Here is a 16,513-nt window from a genome sequence, read left to right as displayed (position 1 = left end):
CTTTGATCTATCTCTTCGCATCTAATGCTTTGCTCAACCCACCGAAGCCAAACTCTGGCCCCACAAACTGTGTGTGATGTGGTGGGGGTAGTGAGAGTATGAATTTAGTCACCAAATACCTCTAGGTTAAGTAGGGAAATGAGTTATCACAGTATTTAAGCACAGGGCCTAGGGAGTCAGCCTGCCTGGAGTTTAAATGCTAGCACAAATTTTGTACAAGTTTCTTAACTTCCTTGTGCCTCAGTTTCCTCAACTGTGAAGTGGAGGGCTTAGAATACCTAGCTCATAGAGTTATCATGAGATTTAAGTGAGTTAGTGTACATAAAGGATTTAGAACCGGCTAGGCATTGTCAGTTCTGATGGGACTACAGACTCCAACTGATGCCTTTTGTCCTTATCCTGCTTGACCTCCCTAAGATAGGACCCAACCCAACACTCCTACTTTCCTGAAAATCTCATTTTGCCACAGCCCTTTCTGTTTCTGCCTTTCTGATCCTTGCTTATCAGGTTTTTTTGCAGCTTGTCCCTTAAATGAGGGTGTTTCCCCAGCTGCAGACATCCACCCTTTGCTTTCCTTGTGGTATGCACTCTATCTGGGGTGATCTCATCCAAATCCTTGGCTCAGTTGCCTCCCTGAAGCCTGGCCCTGTCCTGAGCTCCAGGCCTGCATATCTAGCATTGAAGAAGTCCATAAGGACCTCAAACCCAACAGGCCCAATTCCAAATCCTTCACCTTCTGCTCCAACCCTGTTACCATGTGTTGTGGAAGGAAAGCACATTACAGCTTGGACCAGAAACTGGGGCACCATCTGAGTCCCTCTTTCCACTCACCACCCACAATACTGTTAGTGATCAGGGCCCACTGAGCATATTTACCTTCTCTCTTATTCAGCCCCTCAAATGATTCTCACTTCCAGTATCTTAATTCAGTTGACCGTTTCTCCTGTTGATCACTGCATTTAGCTCCTTACTGTTTTCTTCCAGCCTTAAATTTCAGTCCCTTTCAACTTGTCCTTCACTTAACTTCCCCAGTTGTCCCAAATGTAAATCTTATTGTATTTGGCCCCAGCCTAAAGTCCTTCAGTGACTCTTCATAGCTCAGAGGATGAAGTTCACGTTTCTTGGCATATGTGGTTTTTAATTGTCTGTGTGGTCTCAACTCTTCCCTCCCTGGCAGGCCCCGTTTTCTTAACTGTGTTGCAAGCTGTTCTTCATACTTACACGTTTCTGTGCCTCCAGCCCTTTGCATGTGTGCTTCCTGCTGCTGGAACATGCTCTTCTACCTGCTCTGCCTTCCTCTCCTCCTGATTCCTCAGTTTAACTGCCAAGGCTTTGAGGGAGCCTCATGAGATCACCATACAATAATGATTTAGGTGCTCGTCTGCACGCAAACATCACCTCGTGCACACCTCTGTTAGAGTCTGTATAAGAATTGAATCTTTGATCCCCTTATGTGGCTCTCTTCTGTCTCTGCAAATCCCATGAGGGCAGCATCTGAGTCTGATCTAACTTGCACTGCTGCCAGGCACCGACTGTGGCCCATCTGGCACATAGAAGGTGTTCAATAAATACTGAACAAAAGCTTGAACTAAGAGTATACACTACCTTCTTACAGCCTCACAAACTTGGAGGTCTTGTTGTTAGTACAGAGTCCACCAATAAGGATCATGTATTCATTTCCCACTTTATGGACAAGACTTTCAAATGGTTACTGGAAAATCAGGACTATTAAGTAGCAAACTTGAATAAGATTATACTGTTGATGAAGTAATTCTACCTTTAGAAATCTATCCTAAATAAATAACCAAAGGCAGGGAAGTTTAATTCATCAAGATACTCATCACCAAGTAATTTATGATAGTAAAAAAAAACAAAACTGGAAGAAAAAAAACTAGAAAAAAAAGAGACATGGTTAAGCATTCAGAATTATAATATATTCATACTACTAAACATTATACTGACTTAATATGTTGTGCTTCCAAAGACTTTTTAATGATATGGGACAATACTTATATTATTAGTGAAAAAGCTTGATAGAAAACTAGCAAATATTGTAAAATTCTAAATGATACAAAGGAAAAAAAAACCCTAACAAAAAGAAGAGAAAAAAGATTTAAAACATACCAAAATGAACTCTTCAGTCATTATATCTTGGGTGATTTTTGTTTTTTTTTTTTAATGTTTGGTATTTTCTAAATGTTCTACCATAAGCATCTTTTATAATCAGAAATATAAAAATTTTCAAGTTTGAGATTTGGGCTGTATGAGACTCTAGTGAACAGCTTTTGTTCTCTGCAGATCACTCCTCTGGTGAGAGTATCTCAATTTATCTTTGCACACACATTCCTTTCCATGCTTAGGCCTTGCAGTGGGGATGAAGTAGACCCCCAACCCCTATTCCAGGGGTAAGTATGTAACTCAGACCTGGTCAGTTATCATATCATCATATTCCACCTGTCTGGCTTCATAACTGGTTCCAGAAAGGCATGTGACTTAAGCCAGGTCAGTATTTTTCTAGGAGATGTTTGTGAGGGCAGAAAACCTGTGCTTCCGTTGGTACTAATGAGCTATAAGCCTAGAGCTGCCTGAGTGTACACATGGAAAGGAAGCAATACAGGGAAGTATTGTTGAAGGATGAAGCTGGGAAAAAATGCATGTGCAAGCACACATACACCACATACACACACACACACACACACACACACACACACACACACACACGCACACACACCACCTTCAAGTCCTGATGACTTTGAGTTCTTGCATCTAGAAAAGTCTGGAACAGTATCATCCTCTGATTTTCCAGTTGTAAGAATTTTCCAGTTATTTTAGGCTTCTTTGTTTGCTTAGTTCAGTTTTAGCTGGGTTTCTATGAGCTGCAATTAAGGAGTCATCACTAATACAACTATGAAAACAGAAAATTATAAAATATAATTCATGAAAGGGTCCAGGGCTGTCACAGAGTATGGAACTACTCTTATACATCCTACTTGAGATAAAAAACATTTCCATCACTGTAAATGTTTCTATTGGACATGATCTAAAATATAGTTCATTCTCATAGCAGTTCACTCAGCACCTTCTATGTCTCCTTTCAGTACACAGGTGGCAGGAATTATTATTAAAAATAGCTGATAATCCTAAAGGCACAGGGACTGGAGACTTTCTGCTGTACCTGGCACTAGGCCTTTTACTGCTGGATCTGAAGAGATTCAGGATCTCAAGAAATGGCTTGGGGTTAGGGGGCACTTAGCTATTTAAGAGAGTAGATTTTTTTCAAAAATCAGTATGAAAGGATTTTAATATTCTTCCAATCAATATGGCTAACTTGGTGTGCTCTGGCTGAACACAAGCAGATCCTGTGCTTTCTTATGTGGGTATCTGTTTTCCCTCCTGGACTGTGAATCCCCCCAGGCAGGGATTTTGTTTTATTGCTTTTGTAGGTCTTGTGCCTACCTAGGCACTCAATAGGTGTTTAAATGGTGAAGAAAAATGGCAGTCCAGCATTATATAATTCCCCATTCTGGTATTTTTTTCTGATGGAAGTTCCTTGCCTAAAATTAAATTGCAATATGGTCTCTTTTCACCCACTCTTCTGAAGACTTGTTATTCTCTCCAATATCAGCTAATTGAAGAAGAAAATTGTAAATCTCTCTACAGGCATAATGTTGATATTAACTCAGAGTGATTTTTTTCTCACTATAAAATGGAGTTTAGAAATAAATCAAGATCCCAGAAACTTATGATTGCTTTGAGTGGTAGCTTTTATTTCTGTCATTCTAAGAACAAGATGCGGTGTGATGGCCCAGAGCCCAAACAGAGGGCTTTGAATTTCAGTTCTCACAGCTGTATGACTTACACTATTTGCTAGGATATTGGGGGGTGTGTTCCCACACTTGACTGTAAGTACTGTGGCAGGACCCACATCTATTAATAATGGTACTTCAGGGCCTAGATCCTCCTGTTCACAATAAATACTTAAATGCTTGTTGAATGAATAAAGGGAAGCAATAATACATATTGATCTACTAATAATAATTTTTAAGTGATTAGCTTTACAAGTAATTTTTCTTAAGCCAGTTTAGATGTTATTAACAGTAAATAGGAGAGTTTTCAATATTAAATGAAGTGGCAGGGATGGGGAGCTGGTTAACTATGAATTTCAGATGTTACTTTAGAGAAAAGACTAGGTGTATCAAAATTGTTCCATCACTCTGATTGTCACCTCCCATTTGTTTTCCATTTTTAAATACCCTGGCTTATTAGAGTGCATAGGTAAAATTCCTCATACCTGGAGTCAGTCTTAAAATGACTGGGTACCCTGTTAGCTATGGGATCTTGGGCCACTTTCAGAACTAAAATAATAAACCTATCTGCTTTACCTAGCTCACAAGGCTGTTATTGTGAGCATGAAATAATATTCCATGTAATGAGGAACTATAAAATCCCATACAGATACTATTAGCTTGGATAAAGTACTTCCTAGGAAGTGGAACCTGGCTTAAAAATCATTTTACTATTATTTTGCTCTTGGGAGAGGCTAAGAGGAACGCCGGAGTCCCCACCCTGGTAACTTCCATCTGACAGGCAGAAAAACTGTACAGGAAAAAAAAAACAGCAAGAAAAGTCACCTAGAGGGCTTAGCATAAGGACTCTGGTGCAAATAGGTTTAAAAACTCGGGCTCCCAGAGCAAACTTCGCAGGGCGGCCCTCCCTGCTCCAAAGCCAGGCTCCAGGAAGGTCTCCGCAGGGCTTTTTGGGCGGAGGCCACGCCGACCAATAGAAACGAACTGTGTTCTTGCAGGTTGAGAAGCAGGTGTAGATCCTGAGCATAAAGATTCCCCGCGCCCCGACTCAGCCTTTTACCTCCGTCCAGGCGCCACTCTTGGTCCCCCCCACCCCCCCGACTAAAAGCAATAGAGAAGAGTGTCCGGCTCAATTCCGCCCTCCCGCCCCCAATTCCTGTCCCCGCACCCTCTCCGCCACCAGCGGCGTCTAGCCGCCTCCCTCGGGAGCGTGCTCCAGAGGCGGAAGGCGGACCCTTATTATGTGGGGAGCACCTGCCAGGTGGTGGGCCGGCGCCCTAACGTGCGCGTGGTGCCCGGCCGCACAAAGCGCCAGCAGCACCACCATCGTCCGGGAGCCGCCTCCCGCAGCCCGAGCACATCACAGGGGAGGAGAGGTGGAGAGATGAGATGAAGCGGCACCAGGGTCGGGAGCGCGCGGCGACGGCCGGCCGGCATGCTGTTCTCCTCCTCCCTGCGGGCTCAGCCCCAGGGGATTAGCACGTCGCAAGAGAGGCGGCCAGACGCCGCGGCGAAGGAGCAAGACCCGAGCGCGAGAGAGGGAGGGGAGGCGAGGAGGGGCAGCGGGGAGGGGCGTGGCCGGCGCGCAGTGGGAGGGCGCTGGGAGGAGGGGCCGCGGCCCGCAGCTCGCGGCTCTGGGGGCTCGGCTTTGCCGCGCTCGGCGCACTCGGGCGAGAGCAGGAACGTGCAACGGAGCTCCGATTCCAGCGCAGCCACCGCGATGAGAGGCGCTCATGGCGCCTGGGATTTTCTCTGCGTTCTCTTCCTCCTGCTCCGCGTCCAGACAGGTGGGAGAGCGTTGCGGACCCCCGGGCCTCGTTTCCTGGCGCAGCCAGTGCCCTGAGGGCACCAGCGCGCTGGGGTGTGTCGAGAGAGGTGGCTGCTGCCCCTTCGGTGCCGGTGCGCCTCAGCCTCTGAAAAGATTCGAGGCGTCCCCCGAACTCTCCTGAGCCCTGCCTCGCTCACCTGCGAGAGGAGCCCTCCAGCCTCCGGCGCTGGGGGAGCTGAGCTAGGGGTCTTCCGGGATTGAGGGCAGCGAGGGGTCTTAGGAGAGACCGAGGTGCAGGCTGCGGGCTAGTTTGGGGGTAGTTTTGTGTTGAGGGTGCGCGGGGGCCGAGGCGGGCGGGTTCGGGATTCGCACCCAGCGCGTTATCTTCGCGGTGGGAGGAGCGGCCGCTGCTTCCTTTTGTTAAAAGTTGTGCGTGTGTGACCCGCGCACTCGAGAACGAGTCCGCAGGTTCTCAGCCGCGCCGAGGGCAAAGTTGGAGAGCCCTTTCTTTGCTCTGCGGCCGCTCCTTTCGAAACCGCGGGCGCCCTTTGTGCCCCAGAGCTGGGGACGGACGCGCTGCCGTTCTGCTAGGCGCCCCGGTGTATACCAGTCGCAGGCTGAGGCCCCAGACCCCTCGGTTATGCTTTTGCACGGGTAAACCGCGGCGTGTGGTTCTGGGCCCCGCCCCCGCTAACCTGGAGGTGGTGGCTAAGGGGACAACTTGGGCAGGACGTGTGGAAAGCAGCCGCTAGGTTGCAGACTTTTTGCTTTATAAATTCCGTGCCAGAGGCTCGCCGCTTTCTGCCGCGGTGCTGTTTCTTTCCTGCCACGCGCCTCGGAGCGGCTGGCGGCTGCGTTTGCCGCCTGCTCCCAGGGGGTGGCGGGGATTCTTCGAACCGTGACCGCTGCCGTCTCCCTTGCCCAGTCACTGCGCCTGTCCGGGCTGGCGGGGCTCTGCAAGCTGTTCGAACGGTGTCTGCGACCTGTAATTTCAGGTCCTGTTTCTTTGGGAATTTCAAGAGTCTCATCACCCCTTCCCACATGATATCTATACCACTTAGGGGAGGACTGAGGTAGGGTGCGGGAGATGGAGTGGAATTTTATGCACATCTACTTGGATCTTAAAGCTGTTGTGAAAATCCGGTTATATCTGCGCGGGAACTTGGGTGTGAAGGTGAAGAAGGAGGAATTGCAGGCTCTTGGTAGCCCTCCGTCAGATTCCTGCCCCTTCTTTCCTTTTTATCTGCATGTCGCTTGTGCTCGATCGAGTGCAGGTCGCCTGGCTAACCGGTGAAGCCCCGCTCCTTCCCAGGTCATTTTCCCCAATTGGGTAAGGATAAAAAGTGAGTCTTCACTGGAATTCAACGGCTCCAGAGGAATTATCGCTAGGACCTATTGTGGGACTCAGTTGACTACTGGCCAGTTGTCCCAGAAAGTCTCAAGATGCAGCCTCCCCCTTCCTAGGCTTTTAAGGCACTGAGAGGGCTTCCCTGTGGGGGAAGAGGGGCCTTGCATCCTGATTGAGTTTCCAGATTATGTGGCTAATTTGACTCGCTGAGCTTCAGGTGGCATGTTTAGTCCTTACATCTTTGTGCCTTGGCATTTTGTATTTCAGTTAAGGTGTGTGAACTGGATGGCGTAGGGGAGCTTCAAAAAACACACAGTGTTTCCCTTTTTAAAAATAAAATGAATCATTTGCTTCCTTCTTCCTCATAATTAGCCTTGCTCCATCCATTAGATTTTTGGCAAAGGAAATTTTAAGGTCTGGCTCCTGGGGGGCAGTATGGTACAGTGACAAAGCCTTGTGCTGCCCTTCTGGTTCTCCTTTTCTCAGCCATTTGTTAGCTGTGTGCCCTGGGCAGGTCGCTTAAATTCGGGGGGACACAGTGGCCTCACGAAGACAGGCCTTTGTATCATAAAGGATCCTTTGGGTCCAAAATCCTCCTCTTGCAGTGCTGGGAGGACAGACTCTACACTTATCTAAACTCTTTCCTAGATTCCTTCCTGCCTCCTTGAATTTCTGCTCCTGATCACAGAGACCGCTTGGTGGTATCCTACTGGTCAGCCCCTGGCTAAAGCAGAGAGATGTGATATATGCTGCCATTTCCTCAATCCACACACACATACTCACCTGTTGTTTATCTTTTCAGGCTAGGAGGCACTAACCCCCCCCCCCCCCCCCCGTATTTACAACTCCTGTGCCCAGCAGAATGCAGAATGAACCTGCAAAGAACAGTGAATCATATCTTCTCCTGGTTCCTGCAGGTGTGAAGCTAGAGTCATCCCCCACAGCTGGACACATGGACTATCTACAGTGTAGATATCCTATTGGAAATAATGGAATGGTCTTATAAAAGGATCCCAGAAATTCATGTGTCTCCATTCCGGTCTTTCCCACTCATCCACACATTTTTTCCTAGGACTTTATAAGTCATGTATGTTGTGCTGTTATAATTCATTTTCTGATGTGCCTTAAATTTCACATTACATGTGAATTATACTGTGGTTGTTGCTCTTTAATTGGAAGCTGTGGGACAAGCCCTTTGCTGGGCCTTTTACCTGGTTTCCAGCCCTCAACAAGCCATGGAGGTAGTACTATTAACATCCCTACCATTTTACAGATGGGGAAACTGACTGAGGATAAGTCAGTTCCCCCCAAAATCAGTGATGAAGCCTGAGATTGGGCCCATATGCCTAGTTGTATATTCATTCATATGACTTAACAAAATCAATTAAGTGAGATTCATTTCGAACTGTTTAATGAGTACCTGTTAATGTAAAACATTGTTGAAGGTTCTGGGATAAGGATGGCCAAGGTCATTACCTCCCCAATTTTGGTGAAAAAGATCTAGAATTTGCCTGTCTTGTGGTGTCTGAGTTGTGTTCTTTATCTGAGGGAAGTGTTCACTGGGGGTGTGGGGGGAGCATCATTAAATGGTAGCTTCCCTGGGGATTATGAAGACATTTGACCCTGGGTGTGAGGGCTTAAGGTGTGAGCTGCCCCATTCCAGTTAGGGTCCCTCAGAAATGAACCTAAGCCATCTTTAAAATGATGGTGTAAATTGGTTGACATTCTCCCCGTCCCCCACTCCCAAAATATCTAGGTGGTCTTAGTGCTGTATAGGGTTACTTGTGAAAGAGAAAACCCCCAGTAATGAATGAATGGGTCCTGTAACTGGCCATTTACCCTGCATGGGCACGATGAGATACGGCAGTTTACTACTCATAGCCTTTCTTCCCCCCAAACAAATGCTCTTCAGAAGGTGTCACTTATTCTGAGGGCCTCCCCTGGAGCATGTTCACATGCAGATGTCATTGTGCGGATGGATTTTGTTGCCATTGTAGTTGGCCGCTGGAAGTTGCTGTAAGGAGTTGGACTCATTTCCTCATGTCTCCTCCCGCTGATTAAAGGACACCAGGAAATGAGCTGTGGTGTCCTGAGCGGAATTCTTGAAGCTGGACTGCAGTCCAGGGACCCCTCACAGGCAGTGGTCAACGTGACTGTTGCATTTTCTCTAGAATGAGTTTGATTTAACAGTCAACAGACTTGGATGTGGAAAGTGCTTTATTTTACTGCATTCATGTATGGTAACTTTTAAAAAAAGGGATTGAAAGACATCTGAAGGAATCTTAAATATGTGAAATTTCATATGCAGTTTCTGTAACTTGAATAGATATTTCTTGGCTGCAAATCCAGAGTGAGGAGGGACCTACAAGGGAGTCACCCAAGGTAAAAGTTTGAATCTAGGGCAAATCCAGTGTAAATCTTTCTTGAAAGGAGAGAGGACTTGTGAGTCAGTGTGACCTAGCAGCTCTGATTTCTGGCATTTTGGATATGAGACAGCCCATCTTTTGACTTCAGACTCTTAAAAAAGAGAAGTTGCAAGCTGATAGCCCATGGACATGTTTTTTTTGGCCCACATGATGCTTTTTTAGAAAACATTGAGGCAATATTTAAAAATCTGGAGAATGTATATCAAGATCTAGATTTCTCTGTTCTTTTGAAGAATTGGAAACTGCTCCTTTAGATGGGATCCCTGCTCTTCAGGCAATATTGCTTTATCCTGCCAGCCCTGAGGCATGTAGGCATTTCGTTTTGGGCTGTAGTGAGTGCAGATGGGACCACACTAATACCTAGTGGAAGGAGCACAGACAGAAGGAGTGAAGACCTCTTTGTATTTGTCTATTGGCTCCATGGCTGACAGCTCTATGGCCTTGGAGCAAGTTGCTTAACATTGATGAACTTTACTTGGTCATCCTAGTTTTAGCTGTGTGACTTTGGGCAAATTACTTGGCCTCGTTGTGCTGGTAAATGTGTTTTTACATATAAAGTTTTTAGAATGGTGCTGCCTGGCATACCCACAGTTCAAGCTCAGTACAAATTAGCCATAGTTATTATCTGTAAAGTATTTTACAGATCAGACAGATCTTGGACATTTTTTCCCCAGAAAAAAAAACACCTACAGATTTCTCCAATGAAAACATTCATACCTGCTAGTTTTTCCATTCATCTTATGCTGTAGCCTTCATGCTTACATTTTGATTGTGACACTCTTTTGTTAGATATCTTCCAGTGCATACCTTTCTGACAGGTTTTCAACACTTCTGCAAACTTTAAGATTTAAGGTAAGTTGTCATTCAGGGCATGTGACATTAGAGCTAAGAGCTTGGGCTCTGAAATGGACAAACCTGGATTTTTATCCAGTTCAGCCACTTGCCAGCCTTGGGGTCTGGGATGAGACTTTATCTTACCCCTAAGCTTCATTTCCTCATCTTTTAAATGGGGATGGCAAAATAGGGCTCCTCAAAGGACCCTCCTAATGAGAGTATGCATGTCACGTGCTTAGCCCAGTGGCGGTACCTCACAGGGAAAGCACCAGGACTCCACTATCGGGCTGATTTTATGTTCCCCTTTCAGCTTTGTCTGAGGGTGAAAAAAAAATGGAAATAAGTTAAAACCAGATCCTATAGAGGCTTTTTTTTTTCTTTTTGTACTAAGATGAAGTTTATACATTTAATGTCTTTAGTGCTAATACATACTTTTTTGCTTGGTTCTTTGTTTAACTGTATACACAGTTTGCTTTCCATCAAAGGGGACACATTTCTGGATAGACGTTTTGGAGGGGGAATGTCTAAATGGCCGTTTTCTTGAGGTGAATAAGCAAGTGTAGCTCACATAGGGTCCTTGAACCCTGTTACCTTTGGAGGTGGCAGTGAAAGCACCTTGAGAGTAAGGAGCTTTTTCTGTGACTGCGTGCACTACCGGTGAGGGGCCCAGCTGAACTGGGCCCATTGCCCCAGTCTGAGCGCACAGTGGTGCTCAGTAAATATCTGTTTAACATCTCTCCTATTCTCCAGTACTTGCATAGAGCTTTGAACATAATAAATGCTCATTTCGGATTTAGTTCAATGAAGATTTATTAATTCCTATGCCTTGGTTCTTGCAACCAACAGGTATGGGCTAGGGTTGGGGGAGGGACAGGGTTAAGAGCGCAGTCACCCATTTAAAGTAGAATTTGGTGTCATAAGAAGTCCAAAGTGCTTGGGCAGGATTTCAAAGGTGTAGAGTCTTATTTGAGGATTGTCAAATCTTTCAATTGGTGCGATGGCTGGGGGTAGGGAATTGGAAGAGAAAAGGCTCTCTGGTTGGCCTTGTGGAGCATTGGAGGGAGGGTATATTTAGTGTTGAGTTTGGTCCAGATTCTGAAAAAGCTTTGAAGTCAAGGGTAAGGTGGACTTGCCCCAGCAGTGGCCCTCCAGGCTTTGCTTACTAGTCCGGGGTTGCTCATTCCACCATTCTGTCCAGTTGAAACATACCAGTCTGCTCTGAAAACTTGGACACCCTCTTGCTGTGGGCAGCTGAGACTAAGAGGTATGTGTGTGTGTTTAAATTTTAGTAAAATACACATAAAGTTTCCCATCATAACCATTTTTAGGTGTAAAGTTTAGTATTGTAAAGTACTTTCACATTATTGTGCAACCCATCTCCAGGGCTCTTTCCATCTGGCAGAACTGAAACTCTGTGCCTATTAAACGCTGACTCCCTAGTCCCCTCCCCAGCCCCTCCCAGTGATCATTCTACTTTCTGTCTCTATGAATTTGACTACCCTCGGGACCTCATCATTCAGTATTTGTTTTTGTGACTGGCTTGCTTATTTAGCATAATGTCTCTCAAGGTTCATCCATGTTGTATTTGTATGTGTATTTATGTCTATGTATATGCATGTGTGTATATGTACATGTGCACACATATCCCACTTTGTTTATCCATTCGTCAGTCAGTCTTCACTTGGATTCTTTCCTCCTTTTGGCTATTATGAATAACGCTGCTATGAATGTGGTTATACAAATATCTAAAGGAGAGTTTAAGGGGCCTCTTTCAGGAATATTAATCTCGTGGCTTAGAGCTGTGTGTCAGTGAGGAGGTGGTCGGGGATGCTCAGTCGGACTTTTGATTGCCTTTGGTTGAAGTGGTAAGGGCCTGGGTGTTAGGGTGCATGCTCTAAAAAGAAGGGAGAGCATTTAATAAACATGAGGAAGATAAAGATGGTGAACTTAACTCACTGGGCAAATTAACTGGCACCCAGTGTGTCAGGTCCTGATGAGTTGCAGAGGAGCAGGAGTTACTGTAGGTGTGGGCAGCTGGGAGAACTGCTGGTTCTGTGGAATTAACTGAAATCCAAGAGGAGAAGCAGCCCTTTTGAGGGAGGGGATATGATTTGGGCTCTGCTGTTTGTTCTTTGAGCATGTGCAGGCTGCATTGTAATATTATGGTGTGATTATAAAGAATTGTGTATTGTGTACCAATCATATAATGCAAAGTAAATTTTCATGAAAAGAAGTACATAGCAGAAAGATAATCCTGCATTTATTCTCTTCATTAGGCCATTTTTAAAGTATGTTTATTGGTTTTCTCAGAGAACAAAATGGACATTTGGAGTATAGAAGAGGACAGAGTTGATTAAAGTTTTGGGAAATAGGCCCTTTGAAGGTAACATAAAGAAACTGGATTTCTTAAGCCTGGAGAAGATAAGGTAAAGGAAGTTTGACTGAATGACAATCTTCAAATATTTGTAGTACCTGAGTGAAGAATGGGACAGAATGGAAGTAGCTTATATTGCCCCTCAGGAAATTGAATTTTTGTGGGAAAATTCTTTGGAAGGGTTGGAGAAGATGATTGCATTGCCAGAGTGAGTTATGGGGACTTTGTTGCAGTTATGAGGAAAACCAAAATCGTCATTTTGAAATGGTTAGGTCCTGCTCACCTCTGCTGGTTTGAGGACCCTCTCAGGGCCTGTATGAGAGCTTTTCTAAATAAAATAATGAACTGTTTTTCTTTTTTCATTGCCTTGGTTTGGGGTTAGAGTGTTTTTCATAAATTCTGGGTAAACTCTAACCTGATCCACTGTTCTCATCACAATTTTTGGCTGTATTGAAAATATCCATGAAGAACCCCACAGCCTAAACATGGGTTATTGATCTTTTGTGAAATGAGGGAGGGGGAAATCTAACCATAGAATGAATTGTGCAGTATGATAGCTTAAGCTGAGTGTCAAAGTAAGAAAAACAAAAGGAAGTTTGAGGTCTGGAGAAGTCCATAATTGATCATAATTTGCCCTAACTGGAGAAGGAGCATGTTCTGTGATCGCCCAACTGACTAGTCTTTTTGATGAGATACCGCCAGCCATGCTGTGCACACAGGCTGAAAGATGCGTAAAGGTGAAGGAAGTCCTTGTCCCTTGATTACTCGGGGACGGGCTGTTCACTCTTGTTCACCCACTATCCTGAATTCTGACTTCCCTTCCTGCCTGTCCTTTCCCTTCCGTCCCTTCATGGTCAGGGCTCGATGGCATGTATGAGATCAGCCAGCCGGGGAAGGCGGGAGAAACAAAAGTGCAGTTCCACAGCTGCTAGTTGACGACACCATTTCACCTGTTATGTCGAAATGTATGATGATATCTGAGATGTGATCCTTGCCTTTAAGGAGTCTAAGATCTGTTCTTGGAAAGTACTAGGTAGATACCAAGGTAAGAAGATTTGTAGTAAGATTTAAATGACAGTCCTGGTCCCAAAGCTAGGACACACATTCATTCCCATTGGAATGGACGAACAGGCGTCACTTCTTGAGTGCAATGGCTGATTCAAAGGAAGATGTGAGAGCTGAGTTAAATCTTGAAGAGTGGGCATGGGAACTGGTCAGTTTGTGGACCCAAAGCAAAGGGTCACAGTGAGGCAAAGACTCCCTTAGAAAAAAATCTCTGTGGAGACAAAACTAGCAGAAGATGAGACAGGATAATTTTCAGGGCACCTGGATTTTTATTCTTCAGTAATTGCAGTATTTCCTACAATGCCATATGTGCTGAAATTTTTGTGTCATCTAGTTATGTAGTTACTTATTCAGAGAAATAAATTAAAAAAATGGATAAGTACTGATCTCACTTTAGCATGTATTACACATATTGTATGTACAATGCAAATCCAGGTATTCACTTTGAATTCCTTAAAGTTCCAAGCCTAATTTACTCTCCACCACCTTCATGCCCCCTCCAGAGATCACAGAGAGGTTCAACATCTAATAGTGCCAACAGATGACTTGATCCTTTGCTTATTAACAGGTTTTAAATATTTAGTGAAATAATAAACTGAGTATGTAGCAGTCTGCATAAATTCATTCATTAAACACAAAACAAAACAAAACAAAAGAGCAATAAGCAAAACCCCCACACCTTGAATAAGCATCCTGTGTGGTTTAGGACATGTTGAGGTTTTTCCCTGGCTTCCCAGCCCTGTTTTAGGAGGTGATTAGAAGGTCATTAGGGGCACTGGTTACTGCCTTCCTCAAGCCACTGAGCCCTGGGGAGGAGGTGGCTAGAGAGGCAGAAGTCTGTGACTTAAGGAAAACGTTGTGAGTGATAGCACTGTCCAGGGAATACCTTGTTCTTGACCAAGTGGAAAAAAAATTAGTAGGGAAAATGAAAAGAGAAGAAACCCTTACTCCTTTTTTTTTTTTTTTTTCTTCCTATTTTTAAGTTCTTTAGTGGGACAAAGCATCCCACTTCTTTTGGGTTTACCCCAGGTGACTCCGGTTCTTTCAAAGGATGTTACAAAATTCTTCGAAACAATCTAGGGCTGCCAGTAATTTAAATATAGTGGCCTGTGTAAACTGGTAAACAGAATTGCTTAGCAGAATTAGAACAAAGGAGGCATCATCACAGGGAACTTTGGAAATTATTTAGTGTCTTTTAATTGGAAGTAAGTATTTATTGAAAGGCATCTAATGTAGATTCGGTTTCTGGGGAGAAACATTTGCAGGCAATTAGAAGTGTGAAAGGTGGCCCATGACACTGGCTCTGTTTGTTCTGCTAGGCTAGTGCATGTTTAAAAAAAGAATAAGACTAGGTTTTAAAATTTGAGCATTCTACTTGGAAAAGCTATGGGTACTGTTAGAGTGATACCGTTGTGTAGTTTGCAAAATGTTTTAAGTACTTTGCCTTCCTAAATTTCATGATGTAGCTTTCTTTTTTAATGACTGATGTTGAGTAAATGTACATTGGCAAGATTTTCATTTTAAGAAATGACCTAATAAATCCTCATCGACTGGTTTTTGGGCTTTTTGTCATTGTTAAATTAAACCAGGATTCTTAATTCCAAATACGTCACTTGAAAATGGTTAATTGGGACATTTAAATATCTTTAGTATTATATGTTAGTATAGTCAGTATATTCACTGCTGGGAAATAGTAGACACATTTCCAGCTTAACCAAAATGCATCACTTTCATAAAAAGTACCCTCCTCTCCTGTTTTTAAAATAAACTAGCATATGTAGAAGGGTTTATGAATTTTTTAGTAGATCTGAATATGTAGCCTAATTTACATTCCAGCATTTTCAAGGGTTATGATTTAGAATGATCACCTTAGTTTTAGAATGACTGTCTTCTAAAGAGATGCTGACCAAGGGGGTAAATGCCATCAGGGCTACTGGAGTGGCCTGCCATCAGGGACATACACCCAAAGCAGGTAGTAATCAACTTCTCTCTCGCTATGGGAAACCCGGAACAGCAGCTCCAGCCATAAAACTGGTGCTGAAGATTTACAGCTTCCTTCTGTCGGCCCCTTCTAGTAGATTTTAAGTTGACCCTATACCAGGAATTCATAGATTTGTTAAAAAGTAATTATTAAAGCATTGGGGGGGGGGGTACAGCAGTGAAGACATCAGGCAAAAAAATCTGTGTCCTTTTAGAACTTAAGTTATAGTGAATTCTTTTTCTGTCACAAGCCCAGGCTCACAAAGAGCCCAGAAAGAAAAAAAGAATGTTCTAGGGTCTCTCATAGAAAGTAGGTAATTGAGACTTACTCAGTTCAGTATTCTGGTCAATTAAGGAAGGAAGCAGAAAAAGGTAAGTTTTCTCAGAAGATCAGAGGGACTGGGTTCCCTGGGAAGGAGGAGCCAGTGAGGCAAAGCTGGAGAACAGGGAAAGGAGAGAGATGGGGTGCGGAGGAAGGGCCCGCGAGTAGGGGCTGACCCAGAAGGGTTTTTTTGGGGTGTCCGTCGCTGGAGTCCTCTCTGTCAGGTCCTGCCCTGGGAAGGGCTGCACTGTGGCCACCGTTCCAGCTTCTCGCTGCTGCCGTCTTTGCAGCTTCTGTGAGGAAGCTTCTTCTGCAGGCGTTTCTCATGACAGACCCACCAAAGGGGCTTGAGTAATCGTGTGCAACACTGGGGGACACAGGTAGGTGTCTTCAGTACTCTGGAGGCTTTAATGTGCCAAAATGTGACATCAGTGTGTAGGTTTGGAACTACTTTTCCCAGAATATACCAGAATGCTTTTTCACAGCTGAGAGAGACGCTTCAGGGTTCCAGGCTGAATGCTCTTCGGTGTGTCTCCAAGACGAGGTTCTACACCTCCAGTTTAAATTCTTTCATCTTTTTCTTGCTAAAA

At 44.5% G+C, this 16,513-nt stretch overlaps 1 protein-coding gene across 4 annotated transcripts in view; it reads left to right on the top strand.

The window, feature by feature from the left end:
• Positions 1-5,400: 5,400 nt before the first annotated feature.
• The window catches only part of KIT (KIT proto-oncogene, receptor tyrosine kinase), a 76,186-nt gene continuing 65,073 nt past the window's right edge, over positions 5,401-16,513 (top strand). For 2 of the 4 annotated variants that reach the window (XM_017651780.3, XM_017651776.3), the window contains exon 1: positions 5,401-5,593. In XM_017651780.3, the coding sequence (XP_017507269.2) occupies positions 5,527-5,593 (67 nt within the window). In that variant the 5' untranslated portion in view covers positions 5,401-5,526. The remainder of the gene's footprint in view (positions 5,594-16,513) is intronic. The other 2 variants (XM_017651781.3, XM_017651779.3) reach the window with 1 other exon arrangement.

This window comes from Manis javanica, chromosome 5 (assembly GCF_040802235.1).
Source record: "Manis javanica isolate MJ-LG chromosome 5, MJ_LKY, whole genome shotgun sequence".
NCBI classification, from domain to species: domain Eukaryota; kingdom Metazoa; phylum Chordata; class Mammalia; order Pholidota; family Manidae; genus Manis; species Manis javanica.
This window is presented reverse-complemented; position numbering and strand designations above follow the sequence as displayed.